This window comes from Rhopalosiphum maidis, chromosome 2 (assembly GCF_003676215.2).
Source record: "Rhopalosiphum maidis isolate BTI-1 chromosome 2, ASM367621v3, whole genome shotgun sequence".
Lineage (NCBI taxonomy): Eukaryota > Metazoa > Arthropoda > Insecta > Hemiptera > Aphididae > Rhopalosiphum > Rhopalosiphum maidis.
The window spans coordinates 88,248,292-88,273,760 of NC_040878.1; the positions used below are offsets into that span (position 1 = coordinate 88,248,292).

The 25,469-nt window shown below is 28.4% G+C and overlaps 3 protein-coding genes across 3 annotated transcripts; 2 read left to right on the plus strand and 1 right to left on the minus strand.

Moving 5' to 3' along the window:
• Nucleotides 1-3,420: 3,420 nt before the first annotated feature.
• On the plus strand, nt 3,421-7,671 carry LOC113553426 (DNA (cytosine-5)-methyltransferase 1-like). Its single transcript, XM_026956753.1, has 2 exons — nt 3,421-3,582; nt 3,679-7,671. Exon 2 carries the CDS (start codon nt 3,707-3,709, stop codon nt 7,406-7,408), a length of 3,702 nt encoding a protein of 1,233 aa, XP_026812554.1. The 5' UTR covers nt 3,421-3,582; nt 3,679-3,706; the 3' UTR covers nt 7,409-7,671.
• Nucleotides 7,672-9,672: 2,001 nt separating this feature from the next.
• On the minus strand, nt 9,673-14,235 carry LOC113554318 (ras GTPase-activating protein 1). Its single transcript, XM_026958105.1, has 2 exons — nt 13,343-14,235; nt 9,673-12,277 (listed from the first exon to the last, which is right to left on the minus strand). Exons 1-2 carry the CDS (start codon nt 13,985-13,987, stop codon nt 10,139-10,141), a joined length of 2,784 nt encoding a protein of 927 aa, XP_026813906.1. The 5' UTR covers nt 13,988-14,235; the 3' UTR covers nt 9,673-10,138.
• Nucleotides 14,236-14,460: 225 nt separating this feature from the next.
• LOC113551886 (protein suppressor of forked) lies at nt 14,461-21,376 on the plus strand. Its single transcript, XM_026954437.1, has 14 exons — nt 14,461-14,618; nt 14,677-14,868; nt 14,980-15,012; nt 15,089-15,186; nt 16,249-16,402; nt 16,473-16,706; nt 16,762-16,953; nt 17,025-17,219; nt 17,285-17,531; nt 17,595-17,664; nt 17,746-17,842; nt 17,904-18,189; nt 18,246-18,380; nt 21,062-21,376. The coding sequence occupies exons 1-14, from the start codon at nt 14,586-14,588 to the stop codon at nt 21,283-21,285; spliced, it is 2,190 nt and encodes a 729-aa protein (XP_026810238.1). The 5' UTR covers nt 14,461-14,585; the 3' UTR covers nt 21,286-21,376.
• Nucleotides 21,377-25,469: the final 4,093 nt, after the last annotated feature.

Here is a 25,469-nt window from a genome sequence, read left to right on the forward strand (position 1 = left end):
ATCCTGGGTTCGCCACTGCATAGGAAATTAAAAACCCAATATATAAATAATTATAATACTACAATAAAAATAATGTCAAATAAAAATAATTAATTATTAAATAATAATATTATATTAAAAGCTTATTCTGGATTTATCTAATAATAATTATCTATATTCTGGATTTATCTAATAATAATTATCTAACGAAAAATCAAAATTTGTTACTGTTTCCTCTGTAACTAAAATACTTAAACTTTCAACTATAAAGTGAAGTTACGAGGGTTCTAAATTTGTAATAACATCCATAAATAAAAATTAATTTATAGAAATGTATTCTACCCAATGGCATGAAACATGTCTACCCAAAAATATCAAATAATTTAATTTTAAAAATTAGTTGTTTATTTATTATTTATTAGCTGTATTATATACTAATATACTACTATACTACATAAGTATTTAAATTTTATTTATAAAATTATGTTTACACTGATTCGTTTCGTCTACAGTTTCTGTGTTAGTTACGAATGTAACTAATAATATATTATTATGTACAATTTTATTTATATCTTATCTATACCGTAATCGCTGTTCCGTCGAATCGGTCGAGACATAATTTGTCTCGCTATTGATGACGTGCGTATGATATATTAAACGAGGGACGTAGTGGGATATTATCAAAATTATACTATGTTTGGAACTTTGGAAGAGACATGCCTTAACGTAATATTTTAATAATTTAATTGCATTCCTACTGTGGTTTAAGAGCTTATATATATGTGTAATGTTTTTTATTTTAAAATAAATTTTAGGTATATAATACCCTATTAAATTGTTCACGCGCCGCCACTGACATTACCTTTTTAAATCGTGACTTTTTGGATATCAATCAATAATTAGTGAACTCATGATTTTTACACGGCATAAGTTTTAATGTGTATTATAGAAATTTTAATTATTTTATTAGCGTTATCTATTTACAATTAAATTTTCGATTTTTTTAATATGCCTGTAAAAAAAAATTTGTCTCACCAAAAAATCTTTAAAATTCAAGGTTTATTATAAGTTATACTTATCGTAGTAAAAAAAATCGCGTAAATTTGCAAGGAATTTTGAAGTTGAAAATTCATAAAAATTTTATGATTTATATCTAAGGTTAAAAACCCAATACAAGGTTCTTCATAAGTTTTTCTTCAAGTAACTGTAGAAAAAATTTCTAGCGTCAATATAGAAATAATTTTATGAGCGTATGAAATTTAATTTTATACGAAATCACGTAAAGTTACGATATATTACAATTTAAATAAGGGTAATAATATAATATATCCTACTAATTATCCCATACTGACAAATCATCTCCGTTCGGAATCATTTTTCGTATACCTATCATTGCATTCAAATTTAACGCATCCATTATAGCAACCTACAAGGAGTATCTCTACTAAACAGCAGAGAGGGTAAACGGACATTTTGTACGGTGATAATAAATTGGTAAAATTTGATCGCGGACGTTTTATAGTTTTATACTGTATAAATAAACCGGAAATACATTAAAACTTTAGATTGCGAATGATGATCACGATTAGTATGAGACATGTGTTTGGTATCACAGTATTAGATAACCTATACACTCTAAATTCTAAAGTAAAATAAAATTTACAAAAACTAAACAACTAAATTAAATCCAAAAGTATTTAAAAATGGGTATGAATATACCATTTTAAGAAAAAACAAATCCAATATTCGTTGGAAGTGAAATATGTAAAATAGTTGATATGTATTTAACTTTAACTCTAAAACTATTTCCATTAATATTTTATTTTGAATCAACATATATTAACGGAAAGAATGAGATACCCACTTGCCCACCTTTTTAAATTCTGAACGAAACGAGGAATGTATTGATTTTACAATGATGTATGTTTTTTTTTTTTATTTTAAATGTATTTTGTATTATTTTATATATTCTTTTTGCCCGAATGGCCGATAATCGATCAACTAAATAAATAATAAAAATATGATGTTATTGCTATTGTCAACCATATATTGTTGAAATATAAAATATTCGTCGTGTACTTAATATCTATTTAACTGCAGTTGATTTTCGGTATTGTTTCAAAGAGTACACATCGAATAATTCTTTAGAGAGCGAACTCGTATCTCTTTACGTTAATCTTTCTTTAATATTATACGCGTATTCCAAATAAATCATGCAAGATAATAATGATATCACGATCGATAGATTGATTGCAAAATCAAACCGGCCTCGATGGTTCTCATTGTGATTACAGTGGCGTCATTTGGGGGGGGGCAGGGTGTGCGGTTGCGGTATTTTTACATTTGAGTTAGGTTTCTGTAGACATTGTCCGGAACTTAGCGAAAAAATAGTGCCCTGTCGAATAGTAAATTTTTCTGACTTTCGAAATATGAAGGTTAAGTCCTTCGACTCTTTCCGGAACATGGCAAAAAAAATTAAAAACTACAGACGGATATCCGTTACGGGCGTTATGCGTCTAACGGAAAACAGTCCTCTGGGTTTACGGAAAACTGAAAAATCCTATGATGTGCATATAGTGCGTACCGAAGACAGAACAAGAAAATATTTTTGGAGCAATATCTTTGCGCTATCTTGTGGTTGGAAAATAGAAGTAGACATCACAAAATTTAATGGTAATGCTGGGCGCCTAGATTATACCGAAATGCAACCGGGTAGACAAGGTTTCTCATCACTAGCCGTCCGTGGTTAGGTAGGTAGAAGGGACAATAATATCTTTTGGGATTAATATTTGGAAGGATCCGTTATTTTCTAGTATAGATTTTCTCGGGTTACTTTTTTTACGGGACTAGGATGCATGGAAAATATTTTTACGGAATGGTACTAATCGGGAAAATACAATATTACGGTAACTCGTCTGTCTCGATTCGGTAACAGAGTGATAAGCAGTAAGCACTTGTCCGAAAAATAAAATAAAATAGATGAGTAAAATAACTCATAAGAGCACAGCACTATACATATACTATAGTATATCTTAGACCGTGGAGCACAGATATATAAAATCGAATTTTCTATATCTGTGCATAAGAGTGAGTATAACAGGTTATTGTTCTGTGGTTATACGCATGGTTATATGGTGGTTACCTAGTAACCAACTTGAGGCGGTGTTGCATAGCAAGTCTAAGGATATTTTCGTTTTTTTTTCACGTTGGTGTTTTAAATATGTTTCTTAAAAAATATCGTTCTCACATTAATTTTCCTGAAAACTAATTTCCCATTTTTTTACGGGCCAGTCGCGCTTCTAAAATATAGAGCTGTGGCCATAGATAATAAAGAATTCTTTATTATCTATACCAGCTGTGGCTCCGTCATAAATATAAAGTGATTATATCAAGTTTTATTGATAACACAAATGATATTTTCGCGCCATTTTTTTTGGAACAGTGGCCGGAAATCATAATAGTTTATCATTGCAGTACTGTAATTTAACACGTCCTGTGGAACCGTAGTGAAACGGTCTGGCGGAACTTGGAATTACCATTTGCTATTCATCCTATTAATTTGTTGGTGATGATTTTTAGTGTATAGGACAATAACTAGTACCGGTAAGCATACCAATAATATTAATCGTAATTTTACGACTACATTACCATAATAATATGACCATTATTCGTAATAAATATTTTTATTTATTTCATTAGATTTGATAATCACATAAAGGTCGAGCACATGGCAGGCGGTACAAGTGGGGACCCAGAACCAAAAGGCGTTAAACGCAAATTGGAAGAACCATCAATTACAGAAGAAGAGAACGATTTTCCTTCTGATTATGATGAAATTCAGACAGATATCCCAATAACCAATTCTAAGGTACGCTGCAAGTTTTGTAATAAAACAAAGACAGAAGATGTAAATATTCCTTCAGATGCTGAACCAGAGTGTATTGTGTTAACAAATGAGATTTTAGCTAATATTTATACTGATAATGATGATGTAGTACAACACAACTTAACAAATTACAGCATTTATGATGAAAATGGGCACATGTGCTCAATAGATTCAGGGGTGATGGAGAGAAATGTCACAATATTCATGACTGGCTATGTAAAACCGATTTACAACAATAGTCCTGGTGTTGAAGATGGAATACCTGCTATGGCGTTGGGACCAATATTGGAATGGTGGTTATCGTCATACGATGGTGGTACTCAGGCATTAATAGGTATAAACACTGAATATGCGGATTATTTGTTAATTGAACCACATCCTAAGTATAAAAAATACATGACATCAGTAACTGAAAAAATACATTTAAGTAGAGAAGTAATTAAAAATATTTTAAGTAGTGAATACGATGATCCAACTTATGAAGATATTTTAAATTGTGTGATAGACTCTGTAAACCCAGCAACAGGCAATAAATTTACTGAAGAAGATCTGATTTCTCATGCTCAATTTGTCCTCAATCAAGTATTAGAATATGATTTAAATGACACTTATCATTTACCTTTAGCAGAAACTCAATGTATTGAAACATTGACCCAACTTTCAGGAGCTGCAAAACCTGTCAAAGGACCGTCTAGAAGAGCAGGACAAAGAAATCAATATGTGAAAACTGATATTAATAAACGAGAGTTCAGCAAAGCGACTACTACAGAGTTAGTAAAAGATGTGTTTGAAAATATGTTTGCAGCTCAATTAGATATTGATGATAAAGAAAACGAAGGAAACGTGAATAAACTTGTTAAAACTATGTTTGATGATGTTTGCAACACTAAAGTAAAAAAAGAAATATCTGACATACATGTTAATGTTAATCAAGTGTTATGGAGAGACCAAATATTGTGTGAAAAAATGTTTATTGTTGTGAAAAACAATGTTTCAACAATACCTTTAATAGGACGCATAGAATATTTTTTCAAGACAAAGTTTAAAAATAAAGCACATGTTCAACTCTTTATGCATAGTTATGAAACTGTACTAGGTGAAACAGCAGATCCTCAAGAAATATTTGCTCTCAAAAATTGTACAAACATTGATATTAAAAATGTAATCAAAATTATAGATGTTGTACAAAAAATACCTAGAAATAATTGGTTTCAACTTGGTAATTCAAAATTACAAGATCTCTTAGAACCTGTTAACCGCAATAATAAAAACTCATTTTTTTATCAACTTCAATATGATGATGAATTTGGACGATTCGAGTATCTAAAACCTATAGAACCAAATACTGTTATTAAGGAAGGTTATTGTAGTAATTGTGAAGATTTTGCCTTAGAACAAAAATCAAAAGAACCTGAATTATATGAGTTTATTGAAGAAGACAAAAATATTTCATATTTTTATAAATTTAAATTAAATGATGAAGAGTATAAAGTTGGTAGTTTTGTATATCTACAACCTGAAATATTCAAAACAGCTTCAAGATCAAACATGATTGGCGAAGAACCATTTGAGCATATAGAGACAAATAAAAATGTAAATAATCAAGAACAAAAAATAATTGATGAAACTAAATATCCTGAGTATTATCGTAAGTCATTGGAAAATACAATGCGTGGTTCAAATGAAACCACTCCAGATCCATTTGAAATTGCAGAAATATTGGCGATATATTTTGTTAATTGGGATAGGAAAAATATCAAAATGATTGTAAGACGTATGTATAGAGCTGAACAAATTCCTATAGCAGATTATGCCAAAAATTCAGATATGAATATGTTATTTTGGTCAGAAGAAGAATTTAGAGTTACGTATCAAAACATACGTGGTAAATGTTATGTTTCTTTTATTTCCAATATTCAAAATCCACTTATGTGGTCTTCAAGTGGACCTGATCGATTTTATTTCACAAAAAAATATGATTTCATGTTTGGTTCTATTATTTCGGAACATGAACTTCCAAGTGAAGCTAAACTAACTGGCAAAGAAGTTTATGTTAACTATAAATATCAATATGTGGATGAAGATAAATTACAGTATATACCATCATATAAGAAAATCAAACCACTCAGAGGACTTGATATATTTGCTGGTTGCGGTGGTTTGTCAAGAGGCTTAGAAGATAGTGGTCTAGTTATAAGTAATTGGGCTATTGAGTGTGATGAACAAGCTGCAGGTGCGTTTAAATTAAATAACCCAGAGTCAACTGTGTTTGTTGAAGATTGTAATCATTTATTGAAATTAGCAATGTCCGGAGAAAAGACGAATAGCAAAAATCAGAACATACCACAAAAGGGTGAAGTTGACTTCATTTGTGGAGGTCCTCCTTGTCAAGGTTTTAGTGGAATGAATAGGTTCAATTCTGGTCAATATTCATTGTTCAAGAACTCTTTGATTGTTTCATTTTTATCATATATTGATTTCTATCGTCCAAAATATTTTGTCATGGAAAATGTTAGAAATTTTGTATCGTTTAAAAGAAGTATGGTTCTTAAATTAACACTTCGATGTATAACACGTATGGGCTACCAGTGTACATTTGGTATTTTACAAGCTGGTAACTTTGGTGTACCTCAAACTAGAAGGAGGTTAATTATCATGGCAGCAGCTCCTGGTGAAACATTGCCTCTGTATCCTGAGCCTATACATGTCTTCAATAGAAGAAGTTCAAGTTTAACTATTCAAATTGGTGATAAAAAATTCAAAACTAATTGCAAGTATGAAGAGTCAGCTCCTATGAGAACCGTCACAGTATATGATGCTTGGTCTGATTTACCCGAAATACCAAATGGGGCTAATGAGGAAGATATCATTTACAAATCTAAGCCCATTACTCATTTACAAAAATTACTAAGATATCCAGACAACCGATATGCAGAATCTATACTGAGTGATCATATATGCAAGGATATGTCACCTTTGGTTCAAGCTAGAATGGAATTGATACCAGTAGGTGAAGGAAGTGACTGGAGAGATTTACCCAATTCAAAAGTGAAATTATCTGATGGAAGTTATACCAATAAACTTTTGTATACTCACAATGATATAAAAAATGGTTATGGTCCAAATGGTGAGTTACGTGGTGTTTGCCAATGTGCAACTGGTGAAAAATGTGATCCGCAAGACCGTCAAAACAATACAATTATTCCTTGGTGTTTACCGCATACTGGTAATAGACATAATAACTGGGCTGGCTTATATGGTCGTCTAGCATGGTCAGGTTTTTGTTCAACAACTATTACTAATCCTGAGCCAATGGGAAAACAAGGTAGAGTACTTCATCCTGAGCAACACCGTGTGGTCAGTGTACGAGAGTGCGCCCGTTCACAAGGTTTTAAAGATTCTTTCATATTTAATGGACCAATCCTCAACAAACATAGACAGATTGGTAATGCAGTTCCTCCGCCAATGGGTACAGCCATTGGTCATGAAATAATTAAAGCCATTGACAAAACACCTAGATATATTTATAGACAGTTTTTATGAGCAACCACTAACAGACTTTATTCTGTGTTAATTTACAATGTTAAAAATATATTTGAATACACCCATCCTAGCACGAGTTAATACTCTGCTTTTGTTTTAATTTTTAGTGGTTCATCTAAAACGAGTACAATGTATTAGGCTATATAATCATCTGATATGATATTTAATTTTACTATTTTAATAATATTTTGTGTTACAGTTTCTATGTTAGTTTTAATTCATTTTTTTATTAGTATTATTGCATATAATCATTGATTTATTTTTTAATAATTATTGTGATCCTTTCATAGTGAAATATTTAAATATAATTTTTTTGTGGATTTTAAATTATGATATAAGCTTGTACTAGATTACGGTTTACACAGTTTTTATAATATTATAATCTTACATTTATTATTAATTTATAATTCTTACATTTATCATTTTATTTATCATTGTTTTATTTTTAATATGCATTATTGTTTATACTTGAATACATTCCAATACAATTAAAAAATAATATTTTGATACTGAAAAATATTTTTGTTATTTATATAAATGACCGGTAATTTTTGTATGTTTCTAAATATGATAAAAATCCTGTATAAGTGGTTACTTTCCAAGTATTTGACTCTTATTGTTAATCATTGTTTCAATAAAAATATAGGTACTGATTATAACTGATTAATATTAAGTGTGGGATAATGAAGGTTATGATTTTACAATACATTTTTATTTTTACTTTCAATCTACAGATAAGATTCAATTTTTTTTCTTGAAATTAATAAATGGATCATTTTTACTACTAGAAAATTTGTATTTATAAAGAAAAAAATTAATAATTTAAATATTTGTTTAAATATTTATAGTATTAAAATAATTTATTGGTTAGGTACCATGATTACTAAAAAAGTTAGACTGTTTTTACTTAAAATTGTTTTTCATCTCATACAACTAATAGTTGAAATCATATTTAATACATCCATTATAGTCTTCATTGAACATATATACGTACACCTACTATAAACCATATTTTTTAGCAAATTGATTTTGTGTTAGTCAAAATTTTGAAGTCATATTATTAAAACAGTCATTATAAATAAATATTTTTTTTAACCTCTGACAATTTTATAGTCTGTAGATAATTCAAGATTAAATTGGTATTACTATTAATTATTAAATATAAATATAAATTAATGAAGTTACATTAAAATTATATAATTTTATAAATTGTATGTTTTCTGATAATGGATGTAAAATCGTCAACATTATTGACAACAATAGTTTAAAAAATAATTCTTCATTATATTATAATTTATTATTTTAAAACAAAATGTCATCAATCAATTATGGACAAATTTTTCATGGGTGAATTTGTTTAATTTTAAAGTTATACTATAGATATACTTCAGATTTCAGAGTAATATCAGTATTATTTGTATTTTTAATTAACAAAATTTACTTAAATATGACTAATTTTAATCTATTAATAAAAATTGAATAAGAAATAATAATGAGACTAGTCACTAATGTTAACATTTAATATAATAGTGATGACTGATGAATCATGAATGTCTAAAAAGTTGAAATATTTGTGTCATTTGTATACTATATAATTAATGTCTAATGCTAAAGATGGACATAATAAGTGTAATAAAAAGTGCATGGAAACCATAAATATTGTTATCATTGAAACTCAATATAACAATTACTAATCAATTATTTTTTAAACATTATGTTGATATGTTTCTCTCAGATGACAATATTATGTTTAAGTTATTTATCAGATAATTAATATCACACTAAGGACAACTGAATACTAGAACATAATGTAGAATTAAATATAAATTTTTTAAACATATTTTGATTAATTTTTTCGATATGAACTACTATAAGTGCATTTTTTTTTATTTATTTATTTTATAATAAAGCAAACATAAAATCAAATTTTGTTATATTTAAAAAATAATTCTTCTCACATTATTAGGTATGTTATAATTGCTAAGATTTCAAATAACCAAATAATAGCTGCACTATTTTAACAATATAATATTAATATTTAATTTACATATTTTGATATTAGTCGTGTATCACAATATATACAATAATTTAACAAAACTGTGATAAAAAAAAAAAAAAAATGTTAGTGTACACATTGGAAATATTTTATTATCAATACACATAATATTTAATGATATTTTAATGTATGAATACAAAATGTAGAAAAATATTTAAAAGTTAATATGAATCAAATAAAAATTATTTTATCTAACATATTATTATAATATACGTTTTTATATCACTATAAATAATGTAAAAAGTTTTGGCACGTCCATGAAACTCTACATTGAAATCGACAGAATTTAAAGAAGAAAATAATTAATTTTAATAATTATAAACTCAGTCAAAGTTTACCAGTCGATTTTGGTGTATACCGTCATTGATACATTGAGAAAAGCATTAAGCAGTAAAATAACATTATAAATAACATAAAACAATCAAAATAAATATAAATTTATATATAGTTTTTGTTTTAATGAGACGATTTTTGTTATTAACAATATTATCTCTCATCATTTAGAACACAAGTTTTGTGGATATACAATTTTGAAAAACTATTAAGTATTAATATTAATAACTTAACTAAAACTTTGAGAAATGCCTCAGCAAATTAACTTTGTAAGTCATGGATGAATTTGCAATTAGAAATATCCATTTCATTCATCAATTGTATTTTTATAAATACACAGTTTAAGTAATCATTTCTAAATATTTTTGTTTATGTTTGTTTAACATCTCTGTGACTGTGACCAATTTTTTCAATGATGGTTGACTTTTACTAAGATTTTGTAGTTCAATTAAATGTGTCTTACAAATGTGATGTAAGGTGCCTAAATTACGAGCAGGATCACCCTTGATTTTCTCTCCCTCTGATTCTGGTTTTTCAATAACATTGGATAACTGGTCTAAAAAGACAATCATCCTTTCTTTGTTCTTCAGTATAAATGGATTCACAACTTCCATATAAGGCTCTTTGCCACCAAACTCTACCAAGTTGGCTAAGTTTTGCAAGCATTTTGCTACCATAATTAGAGATCTAGCTGCCATGGGTGGTGGAGGTTCTGGAATTAAATTGAACTGTCTAGGGTTTAAGATTGCTGGGCACAGGAGTCGTAAAAATATGAAACCAGAAACTACCCGGGTCCTAACTAGTCTTTCATATGGCCACTTATTCATTACCATTCTCTGTAGACATCCACATATATATCGTAAAGTACGAGGACAAGCATCGGCTGACATAAATATGGATTGAGTGATCTCATCTAATACTAACAAAAGAAACTCGGCATTGTCACAAGCATCGTCTGGGGATTCCATTTTACATGGGTTAAGTTCACATGATTGTTTACTCTCCAATAGTTTAAAAACAGTTTGTTGGATTGCGGATTTTAAAAAATCTGAACAAACCGATTTCATATAAAGGTCCATTAAAGTTGTAGTTAATGATGCAGCCCTAAATAATGTAGTAGTTTCATCTTCTTTCATTATCTCCACATCATTTAAACTTCTTAATAGATCAGCTTCTTTTTTCTCATGCCGGAAAATTCCCATTAAAGATGTAGCCAAAGGCATGCGATCTTGGTGGCATAGATCTGCTAATGCTCTTACAGATTCTAAATCTGGATCAAGAATTAGCTGTTGCATTGGTGAATATTCTTCGGTTGGCATGATGAGATCATGCAAGTATCTAGTACGCAACCGCAAAGAACCCCATTCCCCAATAGGTGTTATACCACTTAAAGGATACCAGTCTTCAACTTCAGCTCCATTGTTTAATGTATTCAAGTCTACAGTCAACTCAGCTACCTCAGTATCCTTAGATCGTTTTCCTTTATTGTAAATGCTTACAGTGAATGTCAATACATCAGGAGGTACATCATCTAAAGTAAATTCTTCATCAAATACAGGATCAGGCCCACTCTTAGCTCGAGTTCTGGCTACTTTTACTTGATTCAGAGATATTATACAAAATGGGTTTGGTACAAGTTTGAATGGTAAACGATGGGCATCCAGAATGTGCAGTTGTAAACAACGTAATTCACGTAATTTTTGTGCTTTTGGAACTCTTGACAATTGAGTCACACAATACATTCTTAAAGAGGAAAGCCATTCTTGAAATAAATCTTGTGATGACACAGATAAATAAGTTATGGTAGCCAAACATGGTAGAGCTCTTTCAACTAATTGGAAACAATTGGGCCTATCAAACACACTTTCATGAACTGGATATAAGTAGGCACAACTCAATTCTATCAAACCTTTAGGTTTAGTTCTTTTAGGATTATCATAAAAACATAAATGAGTATCAACTCCATCAATTAATAAGACAAAGTATAATGATTTCCATTTCTTATTCTTATCACTTTTCTTAAACATATATCCTTGCATTTTTATTCCTTTTACTTTTTTGATCCCCACCTGTTCTCGGCATTCCCTAAGTGTTGCATATATTTTTTCAGCTTGCTGTACTTCTTTTTGTTTGATTGGTAATTCCAATAATTCATTAGAGTTTCGACATACAGGCATTACAAGAGTGTGTCCCTCAACTATCTGTTCTTTACGATATCTATTTATAACAGCATCTAAACATTCAAATGTACGACCACCCATTAAATAACGAACACCTTTCTTCTCAATTCGAAACCTTTGGATTTGATTGTTGACATGAAAGAATAATGAATAATCACCCGGAGAATTATCACTTGGTCTGACTAAAAAACTTCCAGGACCAGATTTGACTAACATGTCTACAGCTTCATTTTTTGTTACGCCTGGATGAAACCAATCAAAAACTGTATTTGGATCTATGTTTTCGTCTAAATGATCAACCTGAAAATTTAATTTTTATATTTAATAGTTAGATACCACTTAAAACAAATAAGAAATATTTGTTGTAAATTAATATCAACTGTTTAATGTTCGTTTTGTACGTATACCGTAATATATATTTAAATAAATATTTATCTATAAGCTTTAACAAATAATAAGATCAGTCATACTATTTTTCATTCATCTAATTTTTCACATTTGAAATTTTATAAGTAACATAAGTTACAATTAAAGTTATAATTAATTAAATTTATCAATTAACTATTTTTGTAGGTACATATTAAAAAAAAGAAGTTTGTAATAAAATTAAAATGTCTATTGAATTAAATAAATTAATCCAGAGGTTCTCAAACTTTTCAGGCCAGGCCCCCCATTTTGGTCAACTCCATAAAAATAATTTTCATAGTCATGTTTAGAGTAACAAAAAGTTAAAAACAAACAACAAATACCTATAGGCTAATATTGATATTAACATTAAAAATTTATTGTGTACGTTTTGATTGTTGCTGCGTGTATGTGATATATAAATATACTGAATTTTATACAATACAGAATGCGTTTATTATTACGGAAATTTCACAAATCTTTTGCAGCCCCCCGGAGAGTTGTGTCTGAATTAATCATTCAAATAATCACTGTGGATTTACATGAAAAATTAGAATTTATAACCACTGCCGGATTGACGAGCTATCGGCCTACCGAGTTTTAGGAGTTTAATTACAGCTACAACTACTGTATGATTAAAATAATTAAAATAAATTATATTTTCTACCAATGTTTGTAATGATTTATCACAAAAATAAAAATAAATACGACCAAACGCTCAAATTCAGCCCATATTTTAAGCGGCTTAACGAGTTTTTCTTGGTAGCTCGCCAGACCAATCCGACCCTGCTTATAACCCATTTATATAGTTGTGAAATATTTTGAACTAGGTAGTTAAATTAGATTATACAAAAATTAGTAATTACTCACAAATATGTTACATGAATACTAAATTATCCATTCATTTTATATTATAAGCCCTAAGTAATAATATTAATGATAAATTAATATATAACTTACCAAGTCTCTAAAAATCATTCCTTGTTCACCTGTTCTATGAGCAGTTACCCATAGCCATCCATCTCCCATGTCATTGTGTACAAAGAATATGTCACCTTTTTGAAATGTTAGTTCATCTGTATCTGGCATTTTAGTGTAAGGTAAAATTGCTACAACACGTTTTTTATCATTGACCGGTTCAGGAGGCGCTACTGGATATGCAAGTCTTTCTCTTTTCAATAAGTCTGAACAATTTGTATAATAACCAATTAAATCAGACAAACTATCAAACTGTCGACCACCAATGTAGAAATCGCCACATACAGCTGTCACTCTAAAGTGATTGATACCAGTACGTCCCAGATAGGATAATACATATGAGCCTGGTTTACGATCACTTTCGCGCACCAGGTAACTACCCATTTCTGATGTCTGCCACAATCGTTCTTCTGCTGCATAACGACTCAACCGACCATGATACCAATGATTTTCAGGTGGTGCTTGTAATAACGATACATTATTCCTACCATCCAGTTCGTCTTGTTCTATGAATGGATCAAAGTCTTGATCGAGTATGTCCTGGCTGTCTTCACTGTTAAGACTTAGTGTAGCATGTACCTTATCGCGCAACACCACACCTGGACCTCCTCTAATGAACTCAGCCATAGTTTTCTTTATGAAGTCAATTGTGAACGGGCTCAATAGCTAAAATCTATCATTTCATTTCTCAACCCACCAACCGTTTAATAACGATCGTGTTGACAGATGAGCCAAAACACAAAAGTTTTAATGGTGTTCACGGAAAACCACCGTCCCAGCACTTAACGTTGACGATGTAAAAAAAACAGAAGAGTGAAGAATAATGAAATATGAAAACATTAATTTTTTAATAATTGATTAAATGAAAATATATTATTCTGGTGGTGCCTGATAACGGCGATTCATTAATAATGATAATATAATAATATTAATATATTATTATGTTATCAGACTTTATTCAAACACTGCGGTTGTTACCACTATCAAACCTATCTACAACACTGTGGTTATTACCACAAATCAAGACATGATCAATGATTTGCTCACCGCTGAAAAGCAAATGCCAATTTGCCGGCTATCATACTATGAATTTGTGATAATAACGTTTACAAATACAAAATCCAGTTTCCGAAGTTTCGAACGTTTAAAAGTTCGAAACTCGGCTCGTTAGGTGCAAACAATGTTCCTTTTGTGAGGCTAAGATTATACTGTATACTGCGTTAAAATGGAAACAGCCGTCGAAGAATATCCGCCAGTGGTAAGTGTGATTTTAGTGTGATATACATTAAACATGACGGTCGTATACGATGTTACAGAACTGGGGTAATGAAAAATTGGAAGAGGCACAGGATTCGGTCAATGAAAATCCATGGGACGTAGAGTCATGGGCTATACTGTTGCGTGAAGCGCAGACTCGATGGATCAACGATGTACGTTCGTTTTTTGAAAAACTTGTTACTACGTTTCCAACTTCTGGTCGATACTGGAAGTATTATATCGAAATGGAAGTATGTATAATAATATTTATTGTTTATAAAAAAAGGACTTAGATTGGAATACTGTTTTGTATAGTTTTTGATATTGCTGTTGTCAATACTTATTATATTTTTGTGTTTTAGATGCGTGGTCGGAACTTTGAAAAAGTCGAGAAGGTATAGTAATGTTATATCTGACACACATATTTTAACTACCTATTTGTTTTTATTAATCTCAACATATATTCATCAGCTCTTTCAGCGTTGTCTCGTCAAAGTACTTAACATTGAACTGTGGAAACTTTATCTAGCTTATGTTAAAGAAACCAAAGCGCTTTTACCAACTTACAAGTAAATAATTTTACTTTATATTTAAATTTATGATATTTTTCTGTATTTATACTTAAGGAAAATAAATAACTCAAATTTACTTATTGTACTGTACTTTATCATAAAAATAATTGTTATTAAAAAAAATATATTTTTAATTGGGTAGAATAATATCTTTAAATAAAACATATTTGTCAATTTGTTATGTAACTTTATAAAAGCTATAATATAATGCATTTCCAATCTGGTAAAAAAATTTTTAATAAGATTAAGTATACTTATTTTTAACTCAAATAATCAATGATGAAATCTTTTAAAAAACATAATCTCTCATAAAATAACTATTCATAATTATTTTAATTTAATAAATATAATAATATGCCATATAACAATAAATTTATTATATTAATAAGTATAATTTTTATATTACCAGTTAATTATTGTTTTAAAATATATTTGTATCTACTATTTTATATAAATAATTATTTTAAAATGTAAAATATTTTTTTTTAATTTTATACATTTGTATATAACAAATAACAAGTAATTAACACAATTGAACATGACAAAAATTAACATCAGGTTATTTGTTTATTTTTTTGTAATATGGTAACTAGGACTCAGATTTAAATTCCCTAAACACTCTAAAAATATCTTTTCAGAAAAAAAATTTATGACTTAAAAGCGCTAAAAATTTCCCACTCAAAAAATGAATTTAAACAAACATTTACATTAAATCATTTTATATTTTCCAAAGAAAACAAATTATGTATTAATGAAATAAATAAATAATAACATTTAGTAAAAAGAAAATATGCGTATTTAATATGTAATATAAAAACTTAAATTTGACAAATTACATTTGTATTTCACTATGTATTATACATTCATACTATAGTCTATATATACTATATTTATATTTCAATTTAGTCAAACTTTTTAGTCATTATACAAGAAAAAGGTCAAAATTAAAAAATGTCAAAAATGCCCCCCAAAAAAAAAAAATAAAATAAAATCTGAGTCCTCACAATAAAAGAAAATACTAAATTTGCATTAAATAACTTCTTTTAAAATATATTATAGAGAAAAAATGGCTCAAGCATACGATTTTGCATTAGAAAAAATTGGCATGGATATACATTCACATAACATTTGGCAAGATTATATAACGTTTTTAAGTAGTGTTGAAGCAGTTGGCTCATATGCTGAAAATCAAAAAATAACAGCAATCAGAAAAGTAGTTTAATTTGATTATTATTTCTTTTATCGCATAGTATTAAAAATCAAATTCAAATCTTTTATTATAGGTGTATCAACGTGGTGTTGTAAATCCTATGATTAACATTGAATTGTTATGGAAAGAATATCTGGCTTTTGAACAAAGTATTAATATTATGATTGCTGATAAGATGATGATTGAACGAAGTAGAGATTATATGAATGCCAGAAGAGTCACCAAAGAGTATGAAGTAGTTATAAGAGGACTGAATAAGAATTATCCTAGTGTACCTCCAACTGGTAGCCTAGACGAAATGAAACAAGTAAGTGTCCAATTTTGTTATATATATACTTAAAAACTATTGTTTATTTCAATAGGTGGAATTGTGGAAAAAATACATTATTTGGGAAAAAGCAAACCCTTTGAATACTGAAGACACTGCACTGATTACAAGACGAGTTATGTTTGCTTTTGATCAAGCGCTATTGTGCATGACTCATCATCCTGACTTTTGGTATGAAGCTGCTCAGTTTTTAGATGGAAGTTCTAAAATTCTCTCAGAAAAAGGAGTAAGCATTAATAAACAATTATCTGAAAATTATTTAAATTTATAATATTAAAATTACATTTATGTGTTTAGGATATATCAGCAGCTAAACAGTATAGCGATGAAGCAGCTAATGTTTATGAAAGAGCAATTGGTACTGTATTGAATACAAGTATGTTATTACGATTTGCTTATGCTGATTTTGAAGAAGGTCGTATGAATTATGAAAAAGTCCATAGTATTTATAAAAGTTATTTAGATAATGAAATTACCACTGATCCAACACTGGTATGAATTTTAAAATTTGTGTTGTATCATCTAAATAATTAATTTAATATTTTTATGGTTTGTAGACATATGTACAATATATGAAATTTGCTCGCCGTGCTGAAGGAATTAAATCCGCACGAGCCGTTTTTAAAAAAGCAAGAGAAGACCCTAGATCTAAGTACCATGTCTATGTCTCTGCTGCTTTAATGGAATATTACTGTAGTAAAGATAAAAACATTGCTTTTCGTATTTTTGAGCTTGGATTAAAAAAGTATTGCGACAACCCACAGTATATTATTAGTTACATAGATTATCTTTCTCATCTCAATGGTAATTAATTCATATATAGTTATGATAATATTTTATTAATTTGTTATACTAATATTTTTATAGAGGATAATAATACAAGGGTATTATTTGAGAGAGTTCTATCAAACACAAGTCTTGAACCAGAAAAATCTGTGTAATTATTGCTATTTTTATATAATAAATTTTAATTTACAATAATGTAAACACATATTAATTTAATTTGTATTAATTTCAGAGATATTTGGAATCGATTCCTTGAATTTGAATCAAATATAGGAGATTTATCAAGTATACTGAAAGTAGAAAAACGGCGATCAGCTGTTTTTGGCAAGGTAATTTAAAATAATTAAATAAAAACATTAAATATAAATACATACATTTTTTTGAATTTAGCTAGTAGAATTTGAAGGAAAAGAAACAGCACAACTTGTGGACAGGTATAGGTTTTTAAACCTATTTCCATGTACAAGTCCTGAATTAAGATCTATTGGATATAATGAAGTTACTAATACAGTATCTAAAACAATGCATAATTCTACACAAAGATCTGCTGTTATTGATGGATTAGATGACTTAGATAATCGACCTAATGAAAAGCGATTGCCGCTGCCCGATATTTCTCAAATGGTACCTTATAAACCTAAATTGAATGCTTTTCCAGGCGAACATATTGTACCAGGTAATTTAAGTTAATTATTTGTTTATTTTCTAATTATTATAAATAACTATTTAAAGGAGGAACCTTTCCGCCGCCACCACCTGCTTGCCAGCTAATGCAAGTATTACCACCACCTGGTTGTTTCCATGGTCCATTTGTATCTGTAGACATGCTTATGGATATATTCCTTAGACTTATACTTCCTGACAAAGGTAAGTCCTTTTACTAATATATTTTTTTTTCAATATTAAAATACTATATAGTATATTTGATTTGAGATTATCCACCTGACACTATTATGTAATGAAATTAAATTATTCCATTGCTACTTGTTAACCACAAGATTTTTCAGATACTTTTATGTTTTACACAGTAGTGTCATTTGGACCATGCGATGTACACATTTTTGTTTTTTAAATTTATTATTATTATGATTAGCCCAGTGTTTCCCAACCTATGAGTTGTGACTGGCTAAACTTCCCTATAAATAAATATATAATTATACTATACAATCACATTTTTTTTTTTAATGAGGGTGAGTCGCATAACCAACAAGGGGTAAATTTGTAGGTCACTATTACAAAAAGGTTGGGAAATACTGATTTAGCCCACTTCTTAAATTGGTTGGCCTGAAAAATGGATTAATTCTATACAGGGTTTGTAACCTATATAAAAAATGTTTAATAATAAAAAAAAAATTAGTTATGCAAAAGTTGTATATCTTTAATGCAAGCCATTTTTTTAAATTTTTATTTTATGTTTTGATACATACATTATGAGCAGTTGCCCAAGTTATACTTCTTAAAAATAAAATATAACCACATAATATATTACAATATAATGTTACAAATAATTTTTAAAAAGAGATACATTTAAAATTATACATATGAAGTCATGAAGAATATATTTGGATAGGTTCACATTTACTAGATAAATTTGTTGATGAGATTTGTTCAGTTATAACTGTTATAAGTTACAACCATAATTTATTAGTCTGATATTGAGGAACATAAAAGGTTAATCTGGATGATCTATCATAGAAGTTTAGGTGCATCAATACTAAAAATTTTGCTAAACAAGTTGCCAAACACTCTTTGATAGGATAAACTACTAAGCTTTATATGGTGTAGAATAGGGAAATATTCATGTTGTAGATACTTATTGTTAAGATATGGAAATAAAACTAAAGAACTTACGCTGAACATGTTTGGGTTAGTAAGAGTAGATATAGTTTAGGGATTCCATATTATACCTACATCATAAGGGTTGTGGTTTCCAGATTTGTATAACTATCATTAGAACAATCCCTTAATAGTGATATAGTTAAAAAATTAAATCTCTCTAAAAGACTAAATGTTTCTAATATGATTATCAATATTTTTAGTTAATTTAAGCACATAATAGTTTGCTAGCAAAAACCTTGAACATTTTTTAAGAATAATATTTTAATTAAGAAATTATAATTTGTAACCATCTAGTTATTCTTTAATATATTATTATTTTAAAAGTATTTTATTTAACTTTGAAATAATTAATTAGTCTAAAAGTTTGGCAGCTTTTTACACACACGACCCAAGTTTTTCATTCTTTCATCGAAGGTCACATTAAATTATTAAAATAAACAATATTAAAAAGTGGGCAAGTGAGTAACTGCTCTTTTGTACGTTTGAGGCCAAGCATACCTTATCTCTTTAATGGATATGTTTAAATTCAATAATATGTTATGTATAAGAAATTATTCTGAAAGGAGATAACCTAAATTTGTAATTCATTTTATTATTAGTAATATACTATAAATTATAAGTAGGCAATAGCTAAAAAATTAATTTAAATTTTTGAAAACTTTATTAAGTATTGCACATAATAATTTAAGTAGCATTTAAAAATTTTATGGTTAATACTTTTTTTGTTCCCAAATCTAAAAACCGTTTTTATAAAATATAAATAAAAGTGCATTTAATGAAAAGGGGATGTTTAGTATTGGTAAATTATAAATCTGCAACAGTAAAATTTAATAATAACAATAATTACGATATGTTGTTCGCATGAAACAAATTATTTTAATTTAAAATAAAGTTAAAAAATAAATTGAGTTAATATTATTTTTATTATACTTTAATATTTGATAATGAACAATGTACTTATACAAATATGAGCATACAAGTATGTTGAAAAAATAATACATTTGTATTTTGTTTAATTATATTACAACAATATAATATGCATTTGTTTAAAACGTATATTTTATTCTATAACTTTATTTCATTAAATATTATTGTTTGTAATATACCTAAAAAAATACATTAAGAAATATGGGTGATGTTTTGATGCACTTTCTATTAGAATAAATTCACTTATTTAATATTTTGAAACTTAAAGGTTAAACTATTATTTAGTGTATCTAGTAGGAAGTTTTTGTTTTAAAGTTAGTTATAAATATGTAAAATATTACGATTTTGAAATCCTCAAACGTCATTTAAAAATTAAATGTCAATAAAAACCTTCAAAACTCCTTAAATAATATTCAGAACTTTAAATTTGATTATATTAAGAAAATTCACTCTACTACATAATTAAATTTTAATAAACTTAACTACTCAAAATTCATTCTATAAAATGCAGATTTTCTATGTAGTGTGTTTTTAGCATATTTTGCAAGTGTGATATCCTCTTGAGATTATCTAATTATAACATCAAACTAGTAGCTATTAATTTGTAATAAATACCATGTTTAACACGTGCATTATGTATTGTAGGTATTTGTTATCGTAACATTTACTTATTACACTAATTTATACTCAAATATTTATAATTTCTTGACTTGGTATGATTATAAAAATGTTTGATGTATTAACTACAATACTAAATAATAAATTTATATTGTCTTTTATAGCACCAATGCCTAAAGCTGAGAATGGCTGTGATGTGAAATTATTTGACACTGCTATGTCAGTGCAATGGGCAAATGAAGATACAGCACATGGTGGCTCCAATAAGAAAAAACGTAGAATAGGAGGACTGTCTGGTAAAGGTGATGACAGCGATGAAGACATTAACTTAGTACCACCACCATTTGATATATATCGTTCAAGACAACAAAAGCGTGTATCCAAATAAATCATTTAAATTATATAATTAGACTACAAAGTATAAATACTATTTTTGATCCTTGTCTACTGGAATTATCATTTTCATTTATTCATTTTAATATGGTTTTTTTTTTTTAATTTGTAAATAGTTATTTGAGTTGAATAATTATTTTAGCATATTTGTTTATAAGCCAAACCAAGACATATAGTATACATTTATAAAAAAAAAAAAAATTATTGATTTCATAATTACATGAAGCTATCATTAATGTTAATAGAAATTCTTGAATCAATATAATAGGCTCTTCCAAAGTCACTACTTGTACATAATAAATAATTTACATCACTAAGAAACATAAAGTGGCTCTCTTACCACTAATAAAAGGAGCAACACATCAATAATTTATACTTCCTATAATATGCTATAATCATGTTTTTGATATGCAAAGAATTGTGAATAGTTTGTTTGCTATTTATCTTTAAAGTGTTTACATTATCTCTAGATTATAAAGTCTCGAATGATATGTTTCATATTTGCATATCATATTATTAATAACTGTATTATTTATTCAATGAAATGAGGTAGGGCCGTGTCCCTAACTAAAAATGTCCTGGCAATTGGCATACCACTGGCTCAACCCTTTTTCAACCAAAACAAATTTGTTCATAAGTATTTCATAATTTGAAAAAATTTTAATAGTTGACTGTAACCTGCAGTTACACAAGAATATTATGTAACTAACAATGTATTATTGTTAGTTACATAATATTAATTGTCAATAATATACTACTAAATTTTAAATTATAATAATATTAGTTAGTAGCTACAACAAATTTATACCTATTTAGTATTTGCAATTGATGGTATTACCTATGAATTATAATAATTTTTTAACACATATGTACAGTATACTGACTAAACTGTGTATATTTTTTTATTTTGTCAAAAATATAAACATATATTTCAAAGAAAAACAACTTTAGTGATGTTTTTGTTAAACCTAAAAAATAATTTTAATTAGGTTATATTAATTTTTTTTCTCAGTATAGGGCTGAAACCTAAAATCTCATTTTACATAGTCAAATCATATAATTGTTGACCTCCCTACTTAGATAAAAATTCTTAGCACTACAAATTTTTTTATTGACTGCAGTTTGTACCTTGCACAATATGTCGAAATCAATACATTTTAATACATTTTTATCACTATATAATAGAGATAGCCATCTCTGAAACCAAAACACTTTACCTTTAAACAGCTATAAATATGGAAAACTGCCTAAAATAAATGCTATTATGAAAATTTTGTTTTTTATAAACCATATTCAATTTATTGTTTACGCCATGAAATGATCAACGTTACTATTTTTTGAAAACATGATTTTTAATGTTGATAAATTATTGACTTAGAAAACAAACTGCACTAACTGCAGTATTATAATTTAATTGTTTAAGTACTCTTAAAAAATAGTGATCACTAAGCCATGTAGGTACCAAGACTATAAACTATTAGATATCAAGACTTAAACTATTATGTCTTATTTTCCCTGATTGTGACAAAATAGATCTCATAATATTTTCATATCCACTATAATAGATATATTATAGAAAAATAAAATAATATGTGTTATTTTAATATTTGCATTAATCACATTAATAATTATACTGATGATAAATAGTGAAATATTATTATATTATTATTATTTATATATTTGTATATTATTTTCATTTTTCAGTGAACTGTCAAAAAGGTTGTCAATTTTTGACAATGAGATTTTAATTAATAATGATCTAAAAAATTTGAACTTTTTTCCGATTCTATTACAATAATTTATTGAAGAAAGAACAATTGTTGTTTAACTTAAAATTTATTAAACCGTCAAAATCTCTTTTTAATAGCACACCAAAAACATATGAATGGAAAACCTCCAAAAATTAAGAAATATTTGTAGTGTTAAAATAAATACTCTGGCCTCAGGACAGGTATATCTTCTACAGTTCTACATTTTAAAAGTTTATAGTTTATAGCTTTCTATAGTCATACGGTCATACGGACCTGAAACCAGTGAAACCAACAGGATTGTACATAATGATGATAGATCCTCACAGACGCGTAGTCAATAAAAAAATAATTTTACTTGCCTAAAGGTTATATGTCCCCATCAAATCCTGTTTCTTGTGCATAATCATCGGCTGGGAGCAACGGGAAATCCGCATTGGATAGTCCAGAGGAAAATCACGAATAACATTAATTTTGTCGACGTTTTATCGTTTTCATATTCAGAAAAATTAACAGTATTATTGTAATCCTGTAATCGCAATTTATACCATTCGCCGCTACGTGGTATGGTTAAAGGGCTGGATTGGATCGGCGAGTTATCGAGTAAAACTCGTACAATAGTCATGAGGGGTTGCTGACTGTAAATATGTTAAAAGTTAAAACTTTAAAAGTTGAAGAAATGGAGACTAAACGGTCTAAACGTTGGACTTGCACAGACCATTGTACATGATAGTTGTATGGTATGGTATTTAGTAACATAGTAGTTATGGTATAAATACAGAAAACTCATATTCGTTTCGAATTTGTTTAATCTGGCCCGTGGAGCTGAAATAACTGAACCATCAAAAATCATTTTTGATACTTATATCTGTCGCACATAATAGATATTTCAACATTTGATCTATTTTATGATCGGTGGCGCAAATATGGGTGGGGCTTAGCCTTTATACCAAAAAATAAATCACTTAAAAACTCTTCAAAAAAAAATAGTATAATATATTATGTAAATATTATTTTAATAAGGCTGAGTTCTAAACACGTTTCCTATTTGCGCCACTATCGGAGATTATACGATTGCGTTCATCGTTTGTCGCTGTTTACAATAATAATCACGATAACACAACAATTATTTATTATTAACTAATAATTAAATTTTTTCTGACCAACGAAATTTTTTTTAAAAATCTTTTGGACCACCATAGGTATAATTTATTACGGCAATAACAAGAATTTGGATTTGTTTCTCGCGCACCCCCGAAATCAGCTCTCTGTATAGTACAGAGTATTATAAATTATAGAGCACGAGTAGGCTTCAGCTAGGATGAGGAGTTATGCGTTTCGCAATCTGAGGCTTTTACTTTTTATTTTCTCTATTAATAATTATTATACAGAGACCAAGAAATGTATGTAGGTACCTATATGTATCACACTATCACCGTATTACAGATTAGATCGTTCTCGGTTTTCGTTATGTCGGTGCCTCGTTTAGTAAAAATTTAATTGTTTATTACCTAGTACCTACTATTGTGATGACATTGCGTTATAAAAATTATATTAAACCTACCTCTACGTAGTTTTTGTAAAATTGCGTGCGCACGCAATACCAAATATGGCCTTGGTCGTTTCGTTCTCATGGCGCTAAGCCGCTAACGATATAAATATAAACAGTAATAAACACGCGGAAAAAGTTAAAAAAAAGTCAAACGCTCATAATATTATTATTATTGTTTTAAAATGAGGTTCGTGCGCACTAGATATATACATGCAGAGGCCGGTACTTCAATAGATATTGCGTCGAACTGTAACCCGCCAAAAAAAAATTTGTAACGACTAACAATCATATTATAGATATAATATTATGTACCTGTATACAGTAGCACAACCAGGATTTTTTCAAGGGGTGTGTCCGCCAGTAGCGTGTACAGTAGTTCCCCAATACATTTCTAAATTTGTTAGTTTACTATGAACAAAAGTTACGGTTCAAGGGGGTGTCCAGACACCCCAAAACACCCCCCTTGGTTGCACCACTGTCTGTATAGTTGCAGTATATATAATATATAATACACTCAGTGGCGTGGTGAGCGATGTTTGTCTAATGTAATTAATTAGCACTAGAAATTTATGTTGAGTTTAAAAATTAAAATTTGTGTGAATGAATGTATAGTTAATTAGATAGCATTTTTTTATTTTAAATTGTTGGTGGCCAATGTTCTGTAATGAAAATTCTAGATTACTATAAACAGTTTTAGATTATATATTATATTGTAGGAGGTATAGTGGGTGGGTCATTGTTTAAATACTTTTCTTAGGGCTTGAAATATGCTCGCCACACCATAGGTAAAACCGTATAGATATCCACGTTAGTCGGTTAACGTGTAGCCGTGTAGGTATAATCGGGTTTCTACTTGTGTACCTACCTATCGTATGGGTC

What these genes read in the sequence shown, in the direction of transcription:
- LOC113553426 (XM_026956753.1), top strand. Translation starts at nt 3,707, where the DNA reads ATGGCAGGCGGTACAAGTGGGGACCCAGAACCAAAAGGCGTTAAACGC.
- LOC113554318 (XM_026958105.1), bottom strand. Translation starts at nt 13,987, where the DNA reads ATGGCTGAGTTCATTAGAGGAGGTCCAGGTGTGGTGTTGCGCGATAAG. An exon ending in GAATGATTTTTAGAGACTTG is followed by an intron (nt 12,278 to 13,342) that starts GTAAGTTATATA and finishes TTAAATTTTCAG; the next exon opens with GTTGATCATTTAGACGAAAA.
- LOC113551886 (XM_026954437.1), top strand. Translation starts at nt 14,586, where the DNA reads ATGGAAACAGCCGTCGAAGAATATCCGCCAGTG. An exon ending in TTACCACTGATCCAACACTG is followed by an intron (nt 17,220 to 17,284) that starts GTATGAATTTTA and finishes TATGGTTTGTAG; the next exon opens with ACATATGTACAATATATGAA. An exon ending in TTATCTTTCTCATCTCAATG is followed by an intron (nt 17,532 to 17,594) that starts GTAATTAATTCA and finishes ATATTTTTATAG; the next exon opens with AGGATAATAATACAAGGGTA.